The following is a 22061-nucleotide window of genomic DNA, read 5'->3' on the forward strand; positions in this document are numbered from 1 at the left end:
AAGAGGTTTCCAGTTTCCTATCCAATTTTTGAATTGCTGGTAATTCCGTAAAGAATTATATCTCTCAACATCTTGTGTGGGTGCGAAGATTCAGTTCGCTCTTTGTGGCAAACTTAGCCAATAGCTGTTACTGCAAGACGTCAAGTATGTGGGAACTGCTGACAGCTCCACTTTACAATGGGATAAAAAATTGTCCTCCAGCTGTTATTAATTCTTCGCTCGTAGAGTCTGCTTTCTTCAACGTGCCATGTGCTGAGTTTAGGTGTTATTTTCCTCCATAATATTCCAAAACTTCACTTTTTCCTAAACGAAAGCAGAGGATGTTCTATACATCCACTAACAGCATGATTGGACAAAATCTGTTCTTCCGAATTGGTCTACAAGTAGGTAAATATTGCCTCCATTCCTTCATCTATTTCTGTTGCAGGTAGGTACCCTAGTTGAGTGACCTCAATACGGTAGTTTGTAGGGTTGGGAGAGAGCGCTAGACCTTGGGGTATGGAGTATTTTTAATATTTTGGAAGACGAATGGCGACTTTTAAGTAGCCATAAAAATTCTAGTTCCGATCCACTAACCAGATTAATTGTGACTTTTAAATCATTTTCGTGACAGAAAAGTACTTGACTACACATATTTTTCTTTCCCTGAAAGCTAGGGACGCCTCTACCCCCAAACCGCACCGCAACCCCCAACCCCCCGCCTCCGTTGACACCGCCGCCCCCTAACCCCATGAGTATGGGTGCCCTTCCCTTCTTTCTCTCAAGTAGTTGAACTACGTTGAAGTACACTTCTGTAGCAAAATATGTGTTACTACCCACCTGCAGCTACCAAGTCATTCATGTTTTGAATTTAATCCACCTGTTGTTGCGAAGTTCATCACCAAGTCGTTTAGCTTATTTTGGTATTGTAGATTGAAGCTGCAATGTCATTCCTTTCTTAACAAAATTTCACTTGGCATGCGGCAATTTAAATTACTTGGTTAAAAAGTCATCAGGCTTTTCTTTTGCAAATAAGATGCACTGGTCTTTGAACTTCTGTTTTCCCTGCCACCGATGTGACACGCCTGTTGGTTCCTTAGGATGCCGAATGCTAGTTGCTATAATTCCCCCATGAACGTACTTTTTATAGCATAATTCATGCTTTGTCACTTTACTAATCCTTTTCAATAGCATGTGTAAGCAAATTCCTTGCTGCGTTTAACACTATTATCCATTAGTGTTCTTAGTCCTTTCTTTATCATAACAGATTCGTCACTCATCATATTTTAAATATACCGAATGTAATCAATTACATTAATCCACGTACCTTATTATTTTGTGCCAATAGCTCTGAGTGTGATGTAAAAATTAGAGAAAATTGCGCTAGGCGCGCCAAGGAATAATGCAATGTTGTCCGCTAAATAAAAGTTCCTACACACTTTGTGTTATTACTGATCATTAACGTCATTGTTTGGTAGGTCATTTATGACACCCGTAAGCACTCTTATATGCAAACAAGAAAAAAAAAGGAATTCACGCAATCCCTACCTGACTGTATTACTGTGCAGGCACTGACAGTAATCTGCGCGATGCTATATATACTGTCCGCGCACAAAAGTCCAGTTGTAGTGTACAACACAGCGCACAACATACTTCACTATATAAACATAAAGTGAAATAAAAGTGCTATAAACTTGGTATTTTTACGATTCTGCACAAAATTTTAAAAATTATAATTTTGTGACGAACTGTAAAGCCATTGGTATTGGATGTAGAGAAACCGTTGTAGCAATCAAATTTGTTTAGAATTTTGTACACTTTTAAAAAGGAATTAGGCGCTGAAGCCCTAGGTGCTCATGGGTCTGAGTTTTCTCGAAACAACTATAAAAAAGTTAGACATTTTCAAAATTTTTGGACAATAGGAACTTCAACCAACATGAATTTTAATTGTAAAAATTTCCGTGGGGTCTTGCCACTGTAGGTGTTGACTTTAGCCTTTGACTATGCCTATTTTGGGAAACTGTTTTATATTTGTTCTGAAGAAGGTGTTGATACCCACGCTGAAACCCAGGTAAACACCAGGTAGTTTGTGCAATCGAGGCGGATTCTTCATAATTATTTCGATACTTACGATTGCTGACGCGCTGCAATGCTGAAAGTTCTTAACATAAATTTTGTTGACAAAACTTTATTTCCAATACTTGCCTGTTTAGTCTCATGAATTATTGACCTAGCTTTGAAGCCTGCAAGTCTGAACTCATATCTTTATTTAGGTTTGTAATTATCTTTGCAGTTTTGAATTCCAATTAGATATGGAACCGTCCACAAATTCCAATAAAATATAAGGAGTAAAAATTAAGATTCCTGTAAGGAAAGTATTGACTGGTACACGGCTGGGCTCGGTGTAATGCTCGCTCATTGCAGAGTTCGACCACTTTGATGCAAGGTTTGTAAAATTAATTAATGGCTGTTCGCAAGATTGCTCGCAGGCTTACCAGACTCCCAATTTCTCCACAACAAAATATTTTTCTGAAATCTTAAACGAAGATCTGAGAAATAATAAAGAGGCTCGAGGAATCTCGTTTAGCCTCACCATGTGTTCGGAGAGAAATTTGTTAATCAATCTTCCGCCATAATATTAAAAAATTTCCTACAATGACAATGGCATCGATAACGTTAAATCCAGTTACATTTGTGTCTCTTCTACAAAATCAGAATAAATGATAGTGTTATTACGAGATTATTGTCGATAAAGAATAGAAACTATAGGACACAGTATGGAAATCAAATTCGCAGAGTGCAACAGATTGCTACCGAACAAACAATGTTACTCCGTTTAGTAAAATGGCGCACTGCTAGTATGCATACTTGATTTACAACCTAAGCGTAACATAATAAAAAATATCATATTTCACTCCTCCCCAACCAAATGCGATCAGAACATTTTGAGGTATGAAATGCTTCAGTGTCCATTCCGTGAATTTAACAATCGGCTGAAGGCCACATAAACAATCATTGTCTTAAGAGTTTGCAGTCGATAGTAATATTAATTAGTGTTTCTGTTCATATTTTTCTCTTACTCGCAATACTCTTACTCATAAATGTGCACATCCATTCCTTTTATACCACTCCGAGGATGATCGTAATGACGGGAACCGGTTATAGGTCGGAATAAACTAATTTGTGAACAAAGACTGTTTTGGTTTTCACGTTCAAAGAAACAAGAAAATTATGATAGCACATTTGCTATTAATCACGGCTTCAGCCGTCTTCAGATGTACCATTCTCTTTCTTACTTTCATCTGTTGGCATACTCTCTTGTTAACAAGTTTTGAAATACAAAAAGAGGTTGTTGCGCTGAAACATTGTAGGACGGCAGAGAAAGACATGGGTTATGAACTAGAATAGAACTGGTCTCAATCCCTGAAGCATATGATTATGATGACATATTGTCATTTCATTCTATGTAATTAAGAAAGTTATCATTTTTCGATAGGCAATTGTCTCAACTTTGGTTGGAGCCTTTCATCACTGGATTTCGTGGACGTCTACGTAACAATAAACTGCCCTCAGTCAGCTACAGTGTACCTAATTAAAAATGTAGAAGTACATTTAATTATTTTAAATCGTTCCATCCACACGTATAGCCTAGTGCTCGTGTTTTACCTTTTCTGTTGTCTTCTCACACTTTTTTGTTGTGAAGTTTAGTAACTATTTCCTAGTTATTACCTTAAACTTTTCTGTTAGCCCAGTATTGCTTAATTTTCCTGCTCAGTTCTGTTTTGCATTCTTCGGTGCACTTCTTGATCTTACTGTGGTTATCTTTTGTATGAAATAATACAAATGGTCTGGTATGTACAGTTAAGTCGTAGTCCCATCTGTTGTTTATTATATCTTGCCTATTAAAAAATTCTGCAACACCTCTCCCTATTGCACAAAAAGTTCTGAAATTTCCAGCTGCATCAAGTGAATTACACCAGCTTTCAAAGAATCACGCTTTGCGCATTGTCAAGTGATATGACTGCTATTGTGTTCCTGTTACGCCCTTACATACACTAACTGCCGTCTGGTGCCTGCAGCATCGCCATATATAGGATAACGCTGGCTCAGCATTCGATGTGCCCGTTTTGACCGTGCTATCGCTGGATCTCAAGTCGCACTGATCTGCTGGCCAACGTCTCTATTTAGGGTGTTTTGAGTGATTTTTATTTCGATGACTTCTTCAAGTACAGGGACCCAGGTGCGCAAGGTTTCGACAGATTTTACCCAGTGGCGGTTTTCTAAATCGTGCTCAACTAAAGCGGATTTCTCGAGGTCGCATAAGCGAAACAAACTCTCTTGCTCCTTCCTGTGCTGTAGACCCCAGGTGCTGTGAGACCTGCTGTTTCTTTAACTGGTCTCAGTAACTGACGGGTTTTTTCCAGCGGCCTGAAGATCCATTTGATCTTGTGTCATCTCAACAGCTGCTTATCTTGCCCGATACGTAGTCAGAGACAGGCAAAAAACCAGTTTCTTTTCATGTTTTCCTTGTTGTCTCATTCAGGTTCTTGCTTGAAGTAACTTCGTTTACTTGTTGAGAGTTACAGGAGTATTTGCTCAAGACCTTGGGTAGGTTGCTCAGCCTGTGGGGCAGGTTATCAGCCTCTGATACAATTTTTACATAACGCACCAATGTTTGCAAAATTCACGAAATATTTCACGAATATCCTATCGCGGCTCGCACTAGCAACGTCTCGTTCTGTGTAATTAAAGAAGCCGTCGAAATAAAAATCTCCGATAGCACCCAAAATAGAGACCGTGGCCCACAGCTCTGCGCGGTGTGTGATCCAGAAATCGCGTGGTCAAAACGGGCGCATCTAACGTCGAGTCAACGTGTACACATATAAGGTGATGCCGCGAACACCAGTGACGTCAAAGCCGGAATTTGGAGTATGTAAGGGTGTGCCAGCAGCCACCTGACAGTCATGTCGAGGAGTACTTTGCCAAAACACCGTGCAATTTTAATCACTTGGCGCTACTGGAAACACAAGAACCATTTTTTTCAGTTTTACTGCCACGAGTCTCTGCATTGTTATAACTTTCTCTGTTGGTGTGATCCAGAAGGATCCAGTGACTTTACGTTGTCGACTACTTTGAAGATATTGTAGGACAGTCTATGATTGTCCATTCTCCACAGATGTCCATAGAAAGCTATACGTCTTCTTTTGACGGCGTCGGTGACTTTTCTTTTCTTGGTGCCCATAGAGTTCACAATTAGGTTTATATATTTGTCTCCCGTCTGATAGGATCCTACGTCGCACTATCTTTCGAAAATGTTTTCTTTCTTGTAACTCTAGGATTCTTGGTGAAGTGTTCCTGGTTAAGGACAGGCACTCTCCTGCATAGAAGATGGGTCTGACTACTGTGATATTCTGTCTTACCTCGATATTCATTGGTAGATGTTTTTTTGGTATATATCACATTAAGCCCTGTAGATTTGCACCAGTGGTCTATGGGTAGCGTCACTGATTAATGATCAAAACGTCCTCAGTCCCGGGTTCGGATCCCACCATGTATTTAATTTGGATTAATAATCAGCATTGGCGGCCAAAGACTTCTGGTATTAGAAGTCACCCTCGTTCTGCCAATGACCTTGTCAAAAAGGGCGAAGGAGCGGACAGAGGTTCAGGGCACTCCCTTGCCCTAGGGGTGGGAAACTGCCCCTAGAGGCGGAAGACTCTACAGTTATCAACGGCATGAGGATGCAGAAGGCAATGGAAACCACTGCATTAAAGACACGTAACGTGTACCGACAGGAGATGTGGTCTGTAATTGAAGATGTGTCATGATGATCCCTCCACTGGCAAATGATTCCGGAAAAGTCCACGATTCGGATCTCCGGGAGGGGAGTGCCAAGGGAGGGGGGGGGGGGGGGGCTGACCGTGAGAAAAAGATTGAATAATCAGCGAAGGGATAATGTTCTATCGATAGGGGTGCAATGGCAAAAGCTTCAACGTAGTAGGGAAACTATAAAATCTGAAAAGGGAAATGGAAGGGCTGAATCTAGTTATAGTAGGGGTCAGTGAAGTGAAATGGCAAGAAGACAGGGTCTCTGGTCGTATGAGTATAGAGTAATATCAACAGCAGCAGAAAGTGGTATAACGGGAGTAGTATTCGTTATGAATAGGACGGTAGGACAGAGAGTATGTTATTATAAACAGTTCAGTGATAGAGTTGTTCTTATCAGATTCGACATCAAACCAAGACCGACAACGATAGCTCAGGTATACAGCGTGTTAAAAGAGGTACGACCAAACTTTCAGGAAACAATCCTCACACACAAATAAAGAAAACATGTTACGTGGACATGTGTCCGGAAACGCTTAATTCCCATGTTAGAGCTCATTTTAGTTTCGTCAGTATGTACTGCCCTTCCTCGATTCACCGCCAGTTGGCCCAATTGAAGGAAGGTAATGTTGACTTCGGTGCTGGTGTTGACATGCGACTCATTGTTCTACAGTTCTAGCATCAAGCACATCAGTACGCAGCATCAACAGGTTAATGTTCATCACGAGAGTGGTTTTGCAGTCAGTGCAATGTTTACAAATGCGGAGTTCGCAGATGCCCATTTGATGTATGGATTAGCACAGGGTAATAGTCGTGGCGCGGCACGTTTGTATCGAGACAAATTTCCAGAACGTAGGTGTCCCAACAGGAAGACGTTCGAAACAATTGATCGGCGTCTTAGGGAGCACGGAACATTCCAGTCTATGACTCGCGACTGGGGAAGACCTAGAACGACGAGGACACCTGCAATGGACGAGGCAATTCTTCGTGCAGTTGACGATAACCCTAATGTCAGCGTCAGAGAAGTTGCTGCTGTACAAGGTAACGTTGACCACGTCACTGTATGGAGAGTGCTACGGGAGAACCAGTTGTTTCCGTGCCATGTACAGCGTATGCAGGCACTATCAGCAGCTGATTGGCCTCCACGGGTACACTTGTGCGAATGGTTCATCCAACAATGTGTCAATTCTCATTTCAGTGCAAATGTTCTCTTTACGGATGAGGCTTCATTCCAACGTGATCAAATTGTAAATTTTCACAATCAACATGTGTGGCCTGACAAGAATCCGCACGCAATTGTGCAATCACGTCATCAACACAGATTTTCTGTGAACGTTTGGGCAGGCATTGTTGGTGATGTCTTGATTGGGCCCCATGTTCTTCCACCTACGCTCAATGGAGCACGTTATCATGATTTCATACGCGATACTCTACCTGTGCTGCTAGAACATGTCCCTTTACAAGTACGACACAGCATGTGGTTCATGCACGATGGTGCTCCTGCACATTTCAGTCGAAGTGTTCGTACGCTTCTCAACAACAGATTCGGTGACCGATGGATTGGTAAAGGCGGACCAATTCCATGGCCTCCACGCTCTCCTGACTTCAACCCTTTTGACTTCATTTATGGGGGCATTTGAAAGCTCTTGTCTACGCAACCCCGGTACCAAATGTAGAGACTCTTTGTGCTCGTGTTGTGGACGGCTGTGATACAATACGCCATTCTCCAAACTGCATCAGCGCATCAGGGATTCCATGCGACGGAGGATGGATGCCTGTATCCTCGCTAACGGAGGACATTTTGAACATTTCCTGTAACAAAGCGTTTGAAGTCACGCTGGTACGTTCTGTTGCTGTGTGTTTCCGTTCCATGATTAATGTAATTTGAAGAGAAGTAATAAAGTGAGCTCTAACATGGAAAGTAAGCGTTTCCGGACACATGTCCACATAACATTTTTTTTTATTTGTGTGTGAGGAATGTTTCCTGAAAGTTTGGCAGTACCTTTTTCTAACACCCTGTATATGCCGACATCGCAAGCTGAAGATGAAGAGGTAGAGAAAATATGAGGATATTGAAAGGGTAATACGGAACGCAAAGGGAGACCAAAGTCTAATAGTTATGGAAGGCTGGAATGCAGCTGTAGGGGAAGTAGTAGAAGAAAATTTTACAGGAGAATATGGACATGGGACAAGGAATAAGACAGGAGAGAGAATAACTGAGCTCTGTAACAAGTTTCCACTAGGCTAGTAAAAGCGAAAACTCTGTTCAAGAATCACAAGAGGTAGAGGCATACTTGGAAAAGGCCCGGTGATACAGGAATATTTCAGTTAGATTACAAATACATCAAGGTCAGACAGAGACTCCGAAATCAGATACTGGATTGTAAGGCTTACCCAGGAACAGATGCAGAGTTAGGTCACAATTTAGTAGTGATGAAGAGAAGGCTGAAGTTTAAGATATCAGTCAGGAAGAATCAACAAGCAAAGAAGTGCGATACGGAGTTACTAAGGAATGACGAGACACACTTGAAGTTTTCTAAGGCTTTATATGCAGCGATGAGGAAAAGCTCAGCAGGCAGTATAGTTGAATTCGTGGCGGGCCGCAACAAACCAGTCAGAAGACTGAGGGCAAAAAAAAGAAAAATAACTGTCTACTTTGAACATTCCTTTGATTGAGATGTACCAATTTACTGAGATCCATTCGCCAAGATAACTGACGCTCTTAGTCCCTTGATGTGCATCTAGTAACACTTTTATACTGACAACGAATTTGGTTTTTCTGACGTTAATCAACAGACCTGTTTTCTCTGCTGTGAATGGCTGTGCATGGCAGATCTTTGCATGTCATTTAGCAGTAAGGGCAGGTCATCAGCAAGAGATAGGAATTGGATCCTCATGGCTGACTCAGTGTTTGCTGTTAGAAATCTGGTCCGTTTATAACACGACCGGCAGTGATGCTACAGTCAACGTTAAAGCTCAATCTCTCTATTCCAAGAAGCTAATGATGTATTCACTTTTGCTGGTAGCTTCTAGGAAGCTAACATTGACGGGTTGGAGTCAGAACAGATATTAGCGAATCACGGATTGCACAGACTGTTACCGAAATCATAACTCATTTCAAGTGATTTAACCATATTCAGTTCGAGTAACATTCCGCGTGCCACCATGCGACATTAATCGCTTCAAACTGAAAGCTAAAGATCGTCACAAGCCGGCGTGGATAATTGTACTGAAGCTGTCATTCTAAAAACGCTCGTCTGACGCGAGCGCCTTTAGCAAGCGCATTCGACCAGTGACGACTCACACACACGTTGAGTATTGAACTGAGACTCAGCAGTACCTCGAGCGCACCCAAAGCAACAACAGTGACAATATCAGAACGTACTGCCAGCGGGCGATGGTTACTCTAAAACGCTGCACCGAGCTAAACCAGAGGAAGAGTTCACACAGAATAACGCGGCTGGCAAATAGACAGTTGGCAGGGTACGTCTGGGGAGGGCAGTAGTGCTGGGGGGAAATGACGAGCGCTCGACGGGAAGTCCCATTCTAAATTGAAGAATACAAAGTACATTTTTGTAATATATATTAAGTGGAACCCTCGATGCCCGCACTTGCGTGATGACCATTAAAAAATATCTACTGTCACCTCTGCTTTCATTAGTATCCACAAATAATTTCACTAAAAATGCAACAAAGACAGGAATTTAATTTCGCAAGGTTTGTTAGCCATTTGTAATTTACAGAGCAACATTTTGAGTAGCGAATTTTGAGTACAACCTGCATTTCTCATTCTTAGATATTAAAATTTGCTTCTTTTAGCGAAACACAGTGCATTTTACACAATGTCAGCTTACTAACATGTTGTGCAGTGATTTATTGATTTTATTAAGTGAGGAACGTAGGAAGAGTAAGGTGAATAGCTTATAAAAGGACCGTCCTCGATATAAAAATAAACGCATAATGACTTCATTTACGTTGTTCCAAAACCAACACCATCTCTCGTTTCACCAGCAATCGATGGCCCTTAAAGATTACATTCTTTTATCGAAGAAGTCTGTGGTTAATGTAATAACATGTTAGATAATGATGTTTTGCGTGACCACGCGGCAAAATATTCTCCTCTTTGCATGCTATCACTTGTCAAAACCTCATTTCGATCTCACAAATCGTTTTTGAAATGTGGGGAATGTTGTAGATATTTCATTCTGGTTTTAACTCTGAAATTCGCGATCGCGAATGAGTGTGCTGCATTAAATTAAGTTTCTCAAGATTGGCGGCAGTTACAGGTCTCCAACCAACACTGAAGAAAAATACAATCTGTTAGCTAAATTTCATACGCAGCAATATTTTATGTAATATGCACCAAATGCAAAATGCAAAAACATAGGGAGTCCTATTTTTCCTTGCAAATCTTTTCGAATTTTGCGTAGTGTCATAGGTTCAGCGTAAATATTACAATAACTGTGACTATTAACGAAATGATGGACACATCATCATGAAACTGATATACAAAGTTAAAAGCAATACGAACATGATTTTTTTTAAAGAATAGTTTCTGTAAAATCGCATGAGAAAGACTACAAGGCATGCGTCTCGATTCTGTCATCTCAACATGCCGCAGACCAACCGAAAGCTGGCAAACTATTTCGGCCTCACCTTCTCAACAAAGGAATGAACTCGCCTAGCACTTCAGACGAAAATTGTTTACTGCGTCCTACTCTGTTAATATTGGCAAGGGAGTGGTTCTATTCGTGTATTCGAACAGCTTATTTGTTGCTGTATTGATGCATAAACTTGAGGTCTTGTTTTTGTTCAGTGAGGCACCACGATGCTCTGAAACATCCTTGATGTTCCCTTAACTCATTGTCTTCCTGTCTTGTTTCGTTTCGTTCCAGAGTGTTGGAAAATATTTTATAACTGCAAGGAGCAACATTTCACTCCAGTTACCGGAGTCTGTTTCCTTCCATTTTAGGATTAAGTACCTCAGTCAGTAAAAACAGAAACCTTTTAGGATGACTTTGTTGATCATTTTTCTGTCCATATGTCCGACTGTTGAGAACCCATTTTCGTAGGAATAGGTAGACGCAATAAGTTGAAATTTATACTACATATTAAACTCTACCGTCTGTTGTTGCTGTACAAAAATAAAGCTTCTAAATCAATGCAATCAATAACTATGGCCATTTATGGCAAATATTTTCATACTCCCTAATTATCTCATCAAAAACTGCTGGGTACTACACGTTGACCTAAAATATTTGACAAAAAGCTGGGTATCACAGTATAAGTAAATGAAAAATTTCGAAAATGTTTTTGTGATGATATCAAGCGAAAAAAATTGTTTTTTTTTATTTGTTAAGCACCCTAATAATTAAAACATTCCCGAAAGTCTTGGAATAACCGGGATCGATATCTCCGTGGAATCGACATCGATAACAGACATAAACCCCGACAGTCTCGATTCCCAGGATGCCTGAACTATCTACACACATAACGTAGTTAGTATAGAACCCTAAATGCGAGAGACATAGTCGCACTTGGCCAATTTTTTGAGAATTTGCTGGATAGCAGCTGAGGTACAGTCATCAGTCATCTTCTCACTACACTTTACGTCCATTGTTACTGTGTGCTTATGCCACTATGTCTGTTTTCTCCACCTTGTTTCCACATTTCTGCCACTGTCCATACTTTGTACAGAAACTTTGTTCTTGTTTCTGAGGGGATTTACCATCTCTTTGACTTCCTTGTATGTCAGAGGAAGAATGTGCTTGGTGTTGGAATTGGTGGATTCTCTAACAACTCTGTTTTATATTCAAAGTATCTTGCACTCTTTATATACTTCATTGAAGACTTTCATATATGTACTTTATATAATGACAAGGCTGGGTGGTTTATATTTTTTTAATTTACCAGGATGATATCGAGTGTATGTTCATCATCAGCAGTTTTTTTAGAAGACTTATAAAAATAATACATAATGAAAGCTATATGCATTTTCAAACACATAGAAAATATGCAAGTAGTTTTTTCATTGGATATGCAAATAAAATATGATTAATAGAATTCCGTTTTTAATATTTATATTCGCATTTTTACTACTTTGCGAATTCACTATTGTAGGTAAGAAACAGAATTTAAACTTGCAATTATATATCTGTTGGGGTAAAACAGCTGGGGTAAGACAGCTGACAAACTGTTTAATTTTGTCTATATGATCCTCTTATAATAAGTATATCTTATAAACAGGTTAATCTAAGAATAAATTCACCCATCTTCTAGATGATGTACACATATATTTAGGCCCACTGATCACTGATTCAATCTCTTCATCCTTTTATATTATAATATATGACCATGCATTGGCAACGTAGATCGATTTGTGTGTCTCTGATGCTTTAAAGTTGTATTTAACGCTCATTTAATTCCATAGCCACCGTGAATGTTAATATTCCATATCCCTGTAGCCTTTTGATTTTCCCATAATTAGCAGTGATCTAAGATCATTGCATATTTAACGAATATGCAATAAAAAACAAAGACTGCCCAAAATATAATATGGATTAATAACATAGATAGAGGAAATTCAGGAGCTGCACAAATCATATTACGGAATAGTGTCCGAAATTTTCTGGATAGTGCTATTATATAAGCGAAATGTATATTAAGATAGTTATATTTTGGGACTTGTAAAATTTGGCTATTTTCGCAAATAAACCTATTCCTTGTCTCTGACTGGTTAACTAATAATGAATTACTCGAATTTACTTCATTACCATGAATGCAATAGTGGTGTCCATAGTCAATTGAAGAAATGTTTGAAAATCTGTGCAAGTTTTACAAAAGGTGAATTACTGACGAATTAGTAGAAGAAGTGATTTAAAAAACCGAAACCCTCCTGATGGCAAGTTTTAAATGGGTAATATAAGTAACTGGTATGGAAAACTTCAGTATTTGCCCTTGAATATTAATTATTTTTGTTGGCTTTTATTGCCTTGTAAATACGAAATAATTTTATACTCTAAGTTACGAGCTTCGAAACAAACAAGTATATAACATAAATTCGTCACAACATCGTAATATCCATTGCACAAAATAAAGTACATAAAAGAATTACCTAACTCTCGTAATAATTGTAACATGTCATTTAACAACAACATCAATTTATGGATTAATTTAAATGACTTTTCATCAAAAGATTACGCTATGTACTCAGTGAAACTAACAACTACAACTTTCAAATATTGTGTGCAGTGTGCCTTAAGTACCAGGATGAACAGTTTCACAGAGAAAACAGAGACTAATGTAGGAGATATAACACAGCCAGTATCATATAAAAGTAACATGAAGACACTAATAAATGTAACCAATGAACTGTATAAAATTTCTAAATGTTGCCTTTGTACATAAGATAGATGTATAATAACAGACTCAGCAAAAATTTTTGCATGAAGGCTAGGAATATTTATGTCTTACATAGTAATGTGAAGATTACAGATATAAGAATTAAAAAAAAATTAACGAGGAAAGAAAAGAAGTCATTCATGTTATTGGTGGAGCACAAGAGATGGACAGATGTGTTTCCTCAAAAATGATAGCCACAATTACGTTCAGATTTGCAAAAACCAATATCTTACAGATTTTGTTATGTGCTCCAATCAGAATGGGGAGTAATGGGGATGGAAAAAATTGGAATATACAAAAACTGACTGTTATGCAGAATTAAAGCAAAAACCCCTGTTTCCCCGTCCTGTGTCTAAATCACGATATAACCATACAAACTGTCTACCAGATGTCTGTACAATCGCATTCTGCATGGAAGATGGCATTCAAGTCAACGGATAACCATGACAACGATGACGTCAGGACTCCTATGAAACGAGGTAGTTTTTTCTGGGTAGCTCCACATCCATAATCTCTGTGTACACAGGCACAGACGATACAGTATGGCACATAGAATATACTTACCAGACTCTCTGCAGTTGAGAGCCATAGGGAGAATGGAAGCAGAGCAATAGCAAACTGATTTGGTTCAATCGGCTCTAAGCACCATGGGACTTAGCATCTGCGGTCATCAGTCCCCTACACTTAGAACTACTTAAACCTGACTAACCTAAGGACAGCACAAACATCCATGCCCGCGGCAGAATTCGAACCTGCGATCGTAGCAGCAGAGCGGTTCCGGACTGAAGCCCCTAGAACCGCTCTTCCACAGCAGCCGGCCAACTGATTTGGCCCAGTGGCTTAATATGGATCGTTCTGTTGTTTCTCGGATTTGGCGACAGTTTATAGAGACAGAAACTATATTCTGACGACCAGGGCAGGGACCGATCACGTGTGTCAGTCAGGGTGGGTGCGTGAACCGGGCGCCTGTTACAAAGGCACATACGTGGCAACACTGTTGGTATCCCCATAGTTCATCTGGGCGGTCAGTTGCTCAACAGTTGCACCTCTATTCACCCACACATATTTCCGCACCACAGTTAACCCATGTCATCTATGGTCCATGGTGCACCACATTTGCCGCTGTGCTGGTTTTGGACAGCGTCCTTTTGCCATGCATGATGTACCTATACCACAGTGGGATGTGAACAGTTTATGGACTTAGCCGTTTTGGGAACGCTTGCAACCTTGCCTTGAAGGTCATTTATCACACCCACTCGGACTTCGGATAATAATGGCTTACTTTCCACATTACAGCAACGATTGCACTGTTTTCCGCCTCTCCCGACGCGCTTTATATAACCTAGTGCTGCCATTTGTCTTCTAGGAATCGTTATTGCACTTTGATGTCGAGCATATGCAGTTGTCACAATAGTGCGACTGGACCTTGTACTTTCAAAGAAAATACAGGAATTATTGTATGTAAGTAACTAGCCAATGTCAGGTTGTAACTAATCAGGAGATGGAGCTTACAACAAGCTTAATATTATATCTGCGCGTCCATTTTGAAGAAGCAGGTGGTGACAGAAATAATGTCTCTCTCCTTTCAGCGATTACCTTGGGGATTTCGGAGTCAACTAAACTGGATTGCCAACGAATACCCAGGATATCAAATCATGATAACAGAGAACGGGCTCTACAATAACGGGGGAAGGAACGACACTGATCGCATCGCATACTTTCATGTAAGTAGAAATTGCTACAGTAATAAAGCAGCCATTTTCGTCTTCAGAGATTCATTTCTCTACCTATAATGTGCTGCATTATTTCTAGGCATACCTTGGAGCTGTACTGGAGGCGATACACATTGACGTTGTTCCGATTATCGGATACACAGCTTATGGTCTCATGGACAACCTGGAATTTAACATGGGATTCACGTGAGCAATTACAATATTTTTATATGCTAAAAGAAAGAACATAAACTATACGTGGTCTGTGAGTTAGGTTTGTGTTAAGTAATCAAAATGTTTTCGTGCCCTGGTTCGAAATTCGTCAATGCTTCAGTACTGATTAATGATCAGCGTTGGTGGCTGAAGCTTTCCGGCATAAGAAGCCATCCTCATTCGGCGCACGGCCTTATCAAAGAGGGCGGAAGAGCGGACAGAGGTTCAGAGCACGCTCTTGTCCTTGGGGTGGGAAACTACCCCTAAAAGCGGAAAAATCATCAAAGATCAACGGCATGAGGATGCAGAGGGCAATGGAAACCACTTTATTAAAGACACATAACGTGAATCCACAGGGCATGTGGCCTGTAACTGAAAATGTATCATGACGAACTCTCCATTGGCGAAAGATTCCGGAATAGTTCCCCATTCGGATCTTTCGGAGGACACTGGCAAAGAAAAGGTGACCATGACAAAAAGATCGAAAAACCAACGAAGGCTAATGTTTTACTAGTCAGGAATGGATGTCAGATGCTTTAACGTGACAGGGAACTGTGTTTGGTCTAAGGTAATACTTTCTAATCTTATATTAATTGCTGTTGTAATAAAGTTTACTGCACCCGGAATTGATGAGACACCTGCTAAGTGTAATGAAATCGTGGCTAGATCTACAGATGCATCTCAATGTGCGATAGCTGACAGAAAATCTGATAAGAGGAATGCAGAGGCTCCATCTCGATGCAGTAGGGGTCAATGAAGTAAAATGGAAAGACAAGGATTTATGGTAAGACGATTGTGGGGTAATATCAACAGTAACAGAAAATGGTATAACGGGAGTAGGATTCGATATGAGTAGGTAGGAGAGTAGAGAAAATAGCTCAGTACGCTCTACAGTTGAAGAAGAGTGAACATCTCTAATATAGGCAGCCACAGAAGTTGGAAAGAAAAACGTACGAACAAAGAAGTTAACTGCAAAGAAACCTTGGGTAACAGAATAAATACTTCAGTTGATCGACGAAAGAAGGAAGTACAAAAAAAATGTTCTCGGAAATTCAGGAATACAGAAATACAAGCCGCTGAGGAATGAAATAAATAGGAAGTGCAGGGAAGCTAAGACGAAATCGCTGCATGAAAAATGGAATACATCGAAAAAAATGATAGTGGGAAGCATGTACTCAGCATATAGGAAAGCCAAATCAACCTTCGGTTAAATTATAAACAGCAAGGATGATAACATTAAGAGTGCAATGGGAATTACACTGTTAAATGCAGAGGAGAGTGCGGATATGCGGAAAGCGTACATTAAAGGCCTATACGAGGGGGAGGATTGTCAGATGTATTTTATTGTATTGTATTAAAGCAGGGACGTAGAAAAGACGTAGCTCTCCATGGATCACAACCCCACAACAGGGCATAGCAGTCCACCTACTCCACCGTCGCTCTACACCGTATCCAGAGTTATTGTGCGGTTTGGCCCCAGTGGACTGCGCCCCCCCCCCCCCCCCCCCCTTCTTCACCCCTTATGCGTACGCGGAATCGGTGTTTGCGCAGCAATCGCTGACACAGTGTAGCTGAGGTGGAATAAGGGGAACCAGCCCGCATTCGCCGAGGTAGATGGAAAACCGACTTAAAAACCATCCACAGGCTGTCCGATACACCGGATCTCGACACTAACCCGCTGGACGGATTCATGCCGGAGACCGGCACACCTTCTCCACGGGCAAGCAGCGCTTTAGACCGCGCGGCCAGCCGGACGGTCCTTTATCTGATGTGATAGAAGAAGAATTTAACAGAGCTTTGGAGGGCTTAAGATCAAACGACACAGAAGGAGAAGATAACATTCCATCAGAATTTCTAAAATCATTGGGGGAGGTGGCAACAAAACGACTATTCAAGTTGGTCTGTATAATGTATGAGTCTGACGACATACCACCTGACTTTTGAAAAAATATTATCCACACAATTCCGATGAATGCAAGAGCTGACAAGAGCGAGAATTATCGTACAATCAGCTTCACAATTCATGCATCAAAGTTGATGACAAGAATAATATACAGAAGAATGGAAAAGAAAATCGAGGATGTGTTAGATGACGATCAGTTTGGCTTTAGGAAAGGTAAACGCAGCAGTTCAGCGGTTGACAATGGATGTAAGACAAAAGAATAATCCAGGTACAGTGATAGGTTTTTTCGACGTGTAAAATGCGTTCAACAATGAAAAATGGTGCAAATGTTCGAAATTCTACGAAAACTAGGGGTAAGCTATAGGCAGATACGGGTAATATACAATATAGGCAAGAGGCAAGAGGGATTAATAAGAGTGGACGATCAATAACGATTTTCTTCGATTAAAATGGTGTAAGACGAGGATGTAGTCTTTCACACCTGCTGTTCAATCTGTATATGAAAGACGCAATTGTGGAAATAAAAAAAAAACAAGCAGGAGTGGGATTAAAATGCAGGGTGAAAGGATATCAGTGATACGATTCCCTTATGACATTTCTATCCTGAGTGCAAGTGAAGAAAGATTACATGATCTGCTGAATGGATAGACCAGTCTAGTGAATACAGAATACGGATTGCGAATAAGTTGAGGAAAGTAATAAAAAGCAGCAGAAATGATAACAGCAAGAAACGTAATTTCAGCATTGCTGGTCAATAAGTAGATGAAGTAAAGGATTTCTGATACCCAGCCAGCAAAATAGCCAGTGGTGGACGGAGCAGGGACATCAAAAACAGACTTGCATTGGTAAAAACGACCTTCTGGTCAAGATAATTCTACTAGTATCAAATATAGGCCTTATTTTGATATGTCTGGAGCACAGCATTGTATGGTAGCGAAACATGGTCTGTGGGAAAATTGGAACAGAAGAGAATCTAAGGATTTGAGATGTGGTGGTCTTGACGAATGTTGAAGATTAAGTGTACTGATAGGGTAAGGAATAAGGTGGTTCTGCGCAGAATAGGAGAGATATGCAACATGTGGAAAACACGGACAAAAAGAAAAATGGTTCAAATGGCTCTGAGCACTATGGGACTTAACTTCTGAGGTCATCAGTCCCCTAGAACTTAGAACTACATAAACCTAAGGACATCACACACATCCATGCGCGAGACAGGATCGTAGCGGTCGAGCGGTTCCAGACTGTAGCGCCTAGAACCGCTCGGCGACCCCGGCCGGCGACGGACAAGAAGAAGGGACAGGATGATAGGACATATGTTAAGTCCTCAGGGAATGACTTCCGTGGTAGTAGCGGGGCTGTAGAGGAGTAAAACCGTAGAGAATGATATAGATTGGAATACATCCATCAAATTGAGGACATAGGTTTGAAGTGCATAGGAGATGAATTCGTTTCGGGCCACATTGAACCAGTCAGAAGTCATGATCCAAAACAAAGTAAAACAGAAAAATTGAAGCATATTTACTTATCAATAAAGTACTGGGGCTTCCTGTGAGCTCAGTACAACACAGTGTAAAGTCGATTATTCCACCATTTCTTATTAAAAAGGTCACTTCGTTAGTGCGAGATGATAGAAGATTGGGAACAGAATCACACGAAGTGAAAAAGAGTGACGTGCTCTACATGACTGATTGTATTGGCATGTGTTGGTGTATTAACTAATTTAGCATCCAATATCATAACGTTAAGCCACTACAATGTGAATAAAATATCTTCCGTGGATTATGTGAAAGCCATTAGGGAGTTAGGACGGGTTATAGTAACACAATAAAACGACTATGAAACCGACATTTCGACCATGTGAACAGAGATCATCCTCTGTTGGAGAAGATTTTCTCCCGGACGGGGGCTCCTACCAAAAAGGCCGAGACTTTCGTTGTATGAATGATCTAATTTTTGAAAACTTGTCGGCCGAACAGCCAAAAGGGTTTTATTCGAACTGACACCAGACGCGTAAGTGTACCTGATTGCAGAAACAAAGTCGATATTTGGACTAGCTGTGACATGCAGGGTGATTCCGAGATGACGTTCGAAACTCTTAGGGATGTTGGCGAACCGTAAACGTGTCTGTCTCAGGTAAGGGCCTGTGGTCTGTAAAGGACCAAATCAAAAGTAATAAGCAAAAATAGTTTTGATATATCTGACAGTGGAAAATATATGCAGGTACTGTTATTGCTAAAACTGTGAGGCAGGCAACTCCTTGAGCACTTAGATGTTGGGATAATAACTCGACTAATCGAATGCAGATGGCGTGTTGTGTACCGACATGAGCAGTTCTGCTATACTTGTCTGTAAGCTATACAGTGTCTGCAGTCTGTGTATGAAAGTTGTACTAATGTCTATTAACTCTAACCATGTGGAGTTGTACAAAATGACGAATTTTGGAAAAATTATATTTGTATATGGCTATCAAACGGAAGCATCAGGAAATCGGAAATGTGCAGGACCAACCAAGCGCTTAGAAGACATCCCGCTCGTACCATATTTGTAGTACTGTTCCCATCAGTTGGCACCACTGTCCAACGACCACGAAAGACGACGAACAACACGGAGTTAGAAAATGCAGTGCCTGTTCGAGTGGATGAGGCTCCTCCAACGTAATTTCGCTAGTTGCACGTGAAATGACTGAAGAGAAGTGTGAGGTGAGTATTACCGGAAATGCAGCTATATCCCAGCATCCACAGAAAGTGCGTACTTTGACTCCTTGCAGCTTCGGACGTCGTGTCGTGTTTAGCCGATAGCTCACGCGCTGCTTTACAGCGTATGTATTCTTCATTGATGAAGCCTATTTTATCGGAGATAGAATCCAAAAGGCATTAGTCATATCTGAATCGATAAGGATCCCCGCGCTAGAGTTGGGAAGAGCCAACAGAGACCGAGCGGGGTAGCGCAGTGGTTAGGACACTAGACTCGCATTCGGGAGCACGACGATTCAAATGCGCGTCCGGCCATCCTGATTTACGTTTTCTATGATTTCCCTAAATCGTTGCCGGCCGGGGTGGCCGAGCGGTTCTAGGCGCAAAAGTCTGTAACCGCGCAACCGTTGCGGTTGCAGGTTCGAATTTTGCCTCTGGCATGAATGTGTGTGCTGTCCTTAGGTTGGTCAGGTTTAAGTAGTTCTAAGTTCTATGGGACTGATGACCTCAGAAGTTAAGTCCCATAGTACTCAGAACCATTTGAACCATTTTTCTAATGTCCTCTTCCTCCTCCTCCTACATTAACAGGGATCATCATCCAACGTGTGTGCAGGCGTTGTCAATGATTACATAATAGAAACGTTTCCCCTTCCTCCCCGCTGAAATGCTCCAGTAAATAGAGTGTTTATCAGTGTCATACCATCGAGATTGCAGGAACATATCCTATTTGCTATTGTTCAATGGATGTGGTCCCCATATGATAGAGCCCCACTTCACTTTGGACTGAAGAACACCTTTGTCCGACATTCCCTGGAAAGTGGAGAGGCAGAAGAGGTCCTGTTTCGTGGCCAGCACGTTAACCTCAATGAAATAGATTTATTCTTATGGATCAATGTGGAAAGTCTTGAGTACGAGAGGCCTATAGTGACTAAGAAGCATCTCCTACCAAGAATTCTCGCTTCCTTTGACGCTATTAACACTACATAGGGGATATTAGAAGTGGTACAACACAACCTGCGCATCGTTTCCATGATTACACTGACGCTGCGGGAACACCTTTTATAAATCTAGCAGCTTTTGAAACTTGTACAGGTAAATGATTTTCAGTACCTCCGACATAAATTGACGTATGCTGTTACTAGTCCAACACGGAATGTTAACTGCGGGTACTGGTGATTTCTGCTCAGATATTCTGTATGTCATGACAAGGGAACGTAAAGCTAGGCCTTTAGTTTGTGCGCTACGCAGCTTTAAGGGGGAACCTGAGTAGATTTTCGCAAATACACTCCTGGAGATTGAGATAAGAACACCGTGAATTCATTGTCCCAGGAAGGGGAAACTTTATTGACACATTCCTGGGGTCAGATACATCACATGATCACACTGACAGAACCACAGGCACTTAGACACAGGCAACAGAGCATGCACAATGTCGGCACTAGTACAGTGTATATCCACCTTTCGCAGCAATGCAGGCTGCTATTCTCCCATGGAGACGATCGTAGAGATGCTGGATGTAGTCCTGTGGAACGGCTTGCCATGCCATTTCCACCTGGCGCCTCAGTTGGACCAGCGTTCGTGCTGGATGTGCAGACCGCGTGAGACGACGCTTCATCCAGTCCCAAACATGCTCAATGGGGGACAGATCCGGAGATCTTGCTGGCCAGGGTAGTTGACTTACACCTTCTAGAGCACGTTGGGTGGCACGGGATACATGCAGACGTGCATTGTCCTGTTGGAACAGCAAGTTCCCTTGCCGGTCTAGGAATGGTAGAACGATGGGTTCGATGACGGTTTGGATGTACCGTGCACAATTCAGTGTCCCCTCGACGATCACCAGTGGTGTACGGCCAGGGTAGGAGATCGCTCCCCACACCATGATGCCGGGTGTTGGCCCTGTGTGCCTCGGTCGTATGCAGTCCTGATTGTGGCGCTCACCTGCACGGCGCCAAACACGCATACGACCATCATTGGCACCAAGGCAGAAGCGACTCTCATCGCTGAAGACGACACGTCTCCATTCGCCACTCCATTCACGCCTGTCGCGACACCACTGGAGGCGGGCTGCACGATGTTGGGGCGTGAGCGGAAGACGGCCTAACGGTGTGCGGGACCGTAGCCCAGCTTCATGGAGACGGTTGCGAATGGTCCTCGCCGATACCCCAGGAGCAACAGTGTCCCTAATTTGCTGGGAAGTGACGGTGCGGTCCCCTACGGCACTGCGTAGGATCCTACGGTCTTGGCGTGCATCCGTGCGTTGCTGCGGTCCGGTCCCAGGTCGACGGGCACGTGCACCTTCCGCCGACCACTGGCGACAACATCGATGTACTGTGG

The 22061-nt window shown here is 41.6% G+C and overlaps 1 protein-coding gene across 1 annotated transcript in view; it reads left to right on the forward strand.

The window, feature by feature from the left end:
• The window catches only part of LOC124622476 (myrosinase 1-like), a 78883-nt gene that overhangs the window by 42574 nt on the left and 14248 nt on the right, over positions 1–22061 (forward strand). Inside the window, exons 9-10 of the mRNA XM_047148184.1 lie at positions 14796–14930; positions 15019–15125. Coding sequence (XP_047004140.1) covers positions 14796–14930; positions 15019–15125 — 242 coding nt within the window. The remainder of the gene's footprint in view (positions 1–14795; positions 14931–15018; positions 15126–22061) is intronic.

This window comes from Schistocerca americana, chromosome 7, assembly GCF_021461395.2.
Source record: "Schistocerca americana isolate TAMUIC-IGC-003095 chromosome 7, iqSchAmer2.1, whole genome shotgun sequence".
Taxonomy (NCBI): Eukaryota; Metazoa; Arthropoda; class Insecta; order Orthoptera; family Acrididae; genus Schistocerca; species Schistocerca americana.